At 33.3% G+C, this 4,605-nt stretch overlaps 1 protein-coding gene across 1 annotated transcript; it reads right to left on the bottom strand.

Annotated features, from left to right (window-relative positions):
- Window positions 1-3,632: 3,632 nt before the first annotated feature.
- On the bottom strand, window positions 3,633-4,347 carry LOC106664793 (protein mago nashi). Its single transcript, XM_014390786.2, has one exon. The coding sequence runs from the start codon at window positions 4,221-4,223 to the stop codon at window positions 3,750-3,752; it is 474 nt and encodes a 157-aa protein (XP_014246272.1). The 5' UTR covers window positions 4,224-4,347; the 3' UTR covers window positions 3,633-3,749.
- Between the last annotated feature and the right edge of the window lie 258 nt (window positions 4,348-4,605).

The following is a 4,605-nucleotide window of genomic DNA, read 5'->3' as shown; positions in this document are numbered from 1 at the left end:
TTTTTTTTTTTTTTTTTTTTTTTTTTTTTTTTTTTCCCCTCCCCCAAAGACATATTTGTTCAAGCATGTTAAATAGGCAGGATTTTTCCCGAAATATTTTATACTGTCATTTTAAGATCTGAGGTAGAAAAAAAAAATTAACAGTACACATTTACTGCGGTAGGTACACATTCGGTATAGATTTCCGAATAATCAACAAACGGTCACTAATCACCACACATTATCCATTATATTATTTATTATGATTTCAGATGAATTATCTAAACAATTATTTTTTATATTTTTTATTATTATTCAAAACATAAGCAGGTTTCTCGTAATTGCATGTAGAAAAGGCATTGAAGATCAAATTCATAACGCCACCACTGCAAGGATTTAGAAAATTAAATTAGCGACTACCGTTTAAATAGTTGAAGGCTGATTTTTGCCCACTTCGTAACACTAGAAGCACCTCGAAATAATCATCGTCAAAAGCTTTTTATTTCTTCCGTGTACAATTTTATGTTTTAAACAAACGGTTTCTTGCAAAACTTGTAAGTTGGGTTTTATTTATTTCCTTGTTGCTCGAGTACAAAACAAAAGAAAACATTGAGTATTTGTGTTAGTTAATAATTTAAATATGTAATCTTTACACACACACAAAAAAAGTGAGATCAATGTAATTTTTTAACCAATTTAGCCCACATGTTTCGTTGTTTAAAACATAATTTATAATATAAACAATTTTATTGATAAATATAGAAATTATATAAATTATAGCTTTGAAATGCAATAGTGGTACAAAGGATGAAAATTTTAAGACATTCCAACTCCTTTTATAAAAGTATATAGTGTAATATATTCTTTATAAACGATTGTTGTCAATTTAACTTTTAATTAATAATATATATAGCAGAGAAACTGACAAGGGTGATCATCGTGTTTTGTTGAGCCACAGCAGTTCTTTTATTCACTCGGCATTCTTAGATTTTTGAGCCCCTTAGGAAAATTCTTCAAAAGGGTTCCAAGCTTATCCTAATATAACTAGTCAAAACTTAAAATAAAAGGCATGTAATATAAGCAGTTTCTGTTCAGAAAAACAGTTAGAATAAAATTATGCTGTACTTAATTTATTAATTTCTAAATTGGATAAACAATTTTATATCAGTCTAATCTAAAAACACTTGTTTTGTGTAAAGCCACCCCCCCCCCTTGGCACACGTATATATGAAAATGGTACACTATTGATTATTTATTATTTAGACTATTTTTATTGGAATTTTTTTCATAGTTTTTTTTGTGATAAACCTCTTTTTTGTGCAAGACGGTGTTGGAATTGGCTATTAACGCCGCTTTCACCGCTGGCCAGACAAAAGCCAATGATGAACAAATAAGAATGTGATTGTACCGTCAACATGAACCTAACGGTTGTGTTGACTGCTTCGTGTAAAATTAATTTTTATGTCAACAAATAAATACATATGTAAACGTAATTATATTTTAACAAAAAAAAAAAAAAATTGTAGCTTAGGCTTTATATAATAAGAAAAAATCCTAGTCATTCCAAGATGTATGGCCAGAAATTAACTGAGGCCGATGTTAAACTGACTGTATTATATATATGCACTTATATACATATATATACAATTTTAATTGCTTTCTTCAAACTCAAAAAACATTGTATAAGTTGTGTACATAATTGTACATAAATAATTTAATATACATTAATAATATAATTGTGTAGGTTAGATAAATAATTGTATATAAAAATATTTATAAGATCATTTTGTAGTTTTATTTTAAACAACCTTGTTTTATATTTCAATTGTTAATGTCATTAAAAGTTTCTAATATTTTTTGGCAATCGATTAATTATCTTAATAGAGAGAATAAATAATATGTTAGTTGAAAAGTCACGCCAATTTATGTCAAAAACGACCTGTCTTATAATTAACAACAGGGGCAGAGCAAGAACGAAAGAATATTAGCGAGAAAAAAATAGTTCATTCAGGGAGAGAATGAATATCATTTTATTTGAAAAATCTTGCAAAGTTAGGTCGTGAACGACCTCTCTTACAATTAACAAGAGATAGCGAGGTAGACAGAGAGAGAGAGAGCGTATGATTGAATGTATTAGTGAGAGAAACAAAGAGGGAAAACTGGGTGGGGGAGTGAGTGCATGAGAAAGAGAGTTTGGGAGGAATGGGGAAAGAGAATGAATATCGTTTTATTTGAAAAATCTCAAATTTATACCATGAATGATGTCTACAATTAACGAGATTAGACAAAGAAAAAGGAAATGAATGAATGCATTACTGAGAAGAGAAGAAAAGAAAGAGTGATTGACTGGACTCCTGCACAGTCCTGCGACTCGCGGGGGCCGTATCGCTCTGCATATTAAAAGCCAGCTCGTTCATCAATCAACTTTTACTGTAAGTTTGATCAATTTTAGTTCATATCTTAATTTCTGTAAAACAATTGAAAAGAAAATTTAATTTAATAAAAATGTTTAATTCAATTTTTTTATTTCTTGGGATTGACTTCTAGCAAATTAACACTTGGTTGTGGGTTTGTCTCAATCCTTTTCTCAGTGGGTGAAGCAGAGAGAGACGAATATCGTTTTAAGGGGTGGTAGACCACGGCGGTGTGGGTGGTTCGATTCCCACTGTTGCGCCTGCTCCTTTTGTCATTATACCCTTCCCCCCCCACATTAATTTAATGCATCGACAAATACACACACGTATATTTGTCTTAAAATAAAAACTACAAAAATATTGTTTTACTTGAAAAATTTCACAAATTCTGTCAGTCATCTGAGCACTAAGATCAAAGATGGTGGTGGTGATTTTTTTCAAATAAAACAATATTTTTTTAAATCCATATTTACTTAGTGGTCGTAATTGATAAAAATTAATTATTCTTTTTATCTAAGGTTTTTGGCTATGAAAAATTATCATGAGCGAGATTCAAACCCACGACCTTCGGCTCAAAGCACCGCTGCTCTAACCACTTGAGCTATCGTGCGTGGCTTTGATCCCCTTGGGCACCAACACCCCATCTCAAACCCACAACCATTCTAATTTTCCCTCATTTTGCCATATTTTCAGGATTTGATTCTCAGCATCTTATGAAGTGGTGACTTCTTTTAATTATTAAATTAATTTATATTTGCTTAGTGGTCATAATATGGTTTAGATGAAAAATTAGTGTCATGAGTAAGATTAAACCCACGACCTTCGGCTCAAAGCACCGCTGCTCTAACCACTTGAGCTATCGTGGTTTTGATCCCCTCGGGCACCAACTAACTTGGTGAACCTACAACCTTTAATTTAATAAGTAAAAGAAGTAATTACTTCACCAACAGGTTGAGATAAGGAGTTTTAGTGCCACAGTGATTGAAGCCAGCGATAGCTGAAGTGGTTAGGACAGTAGTGTATTTAACCAAAGGTCGTGGATTCGAATCCCGCTTGTGACACTAAGTTTTCATCTCAACTAAAAACCTTAGTTAAAAAGAATAATTACTTGGAATTTTTTTAATGTTTTGTGCTGCGAAGGTGAAAGTTGGTTTTATTATCATTTTTATATCGAATTTTACTCTGTACTATGGATAATATTGGGTGTAGAAGATTGATAAATGGAAGAAAAATAACTTGTAAATTACACTAGAAACTTTATTGTAAGTGATATCGAAGTTAAGTTTTATAAAATTGAGACATTAAAAAGGCAAAAATTAAATGGTAAATATTTTTAAATTGTAAAAAGATAACTTTTTATATGGGCTTGATTTTAAAGTGAAGGCCGATCAAAGAGAAAACGAGGCACTTTAAGTCCTGGACGAGGTAGTAGAAGCACCTGAGGCCCTCTGGGTCCCTGGAATGGTTGACGTCGACGAGGGTGCCCGTCTTGGATGTGGTGAAGGCGATGTGCTCGTCTCCTATGACTATCTCCAGCTCCTGCCTGCCGACGCGGTCCGGTTGCGGCCATAGCGAGTCGTCCTCTTGCATTATTTCGGAGTCGATGATGATTCTTTTAAGTTCTTCGAGGACGCAACGGTGGACGTACGCCTCTTTCCTGATCATCGTGTCGTTCTTGTAGTTTGAGTTGTTGGCGTAGCGTAGTTTTCCGTCAGGCCGGAACTCGAACTCGAGGAACTCGTGGCCGAACTTGCCCTTGTGACCTACGTAGTAACGAATGTAGAAGTCTTTCGACGCCTCGCGGGCGTTCGAACTCTCTTTTGAAGACATTTTTCCACCTGGAAATACGATAAAAGTTGCACAAGGACCAGCGACGTTATTTAGCCGACAATAGAACCTTAAACAACAAGGAAAACAAACTAGAAAGGGCTTTAGGTGGTAAGCTGTAGGTTTCAATCAGTGTCGCCAACCTCTGACGCCGGCATTTATTACAAAAATAACATTACTTTTTATTTAATTTTTAAAAAAGACACAAAAATCCCATTGAAAATTAATTTTACAAAAAATATTTCTAAAACCATTACAAAAAGATGGTTTACAAAAAAGATCAAACTCATAATTTTAGATGGGGTGCAAGTTCAATACTGTCATCTTAACAGCCAAATTTGACAATTCCTACACAGGTTTTCCGCATTAAATTCAACCTTTTGCA

Source organism: Cimex lectularius, unplaced genomic scaffold (genome assembly GCF_000648675.2).
Source record: "Cimex lectularius strain Harlan isolate CLEC.00 unplaced genomic scaffold, Clec_2.1 scaffold137, whole genome shotgun sequence".
Classification (NCBI taxonomy): domain Eukaryota; kingdom Metazoa; phylum Arthropoda; class Insecta; order Hemiptera; family Cimicidae; genus Cimex; species Cimex lectularius.
The sequence above is the reverse complement of the archived record's forward strand: the minus strand, read 5'-3'. Positions and strand labels throughout refer to the sequence as shown.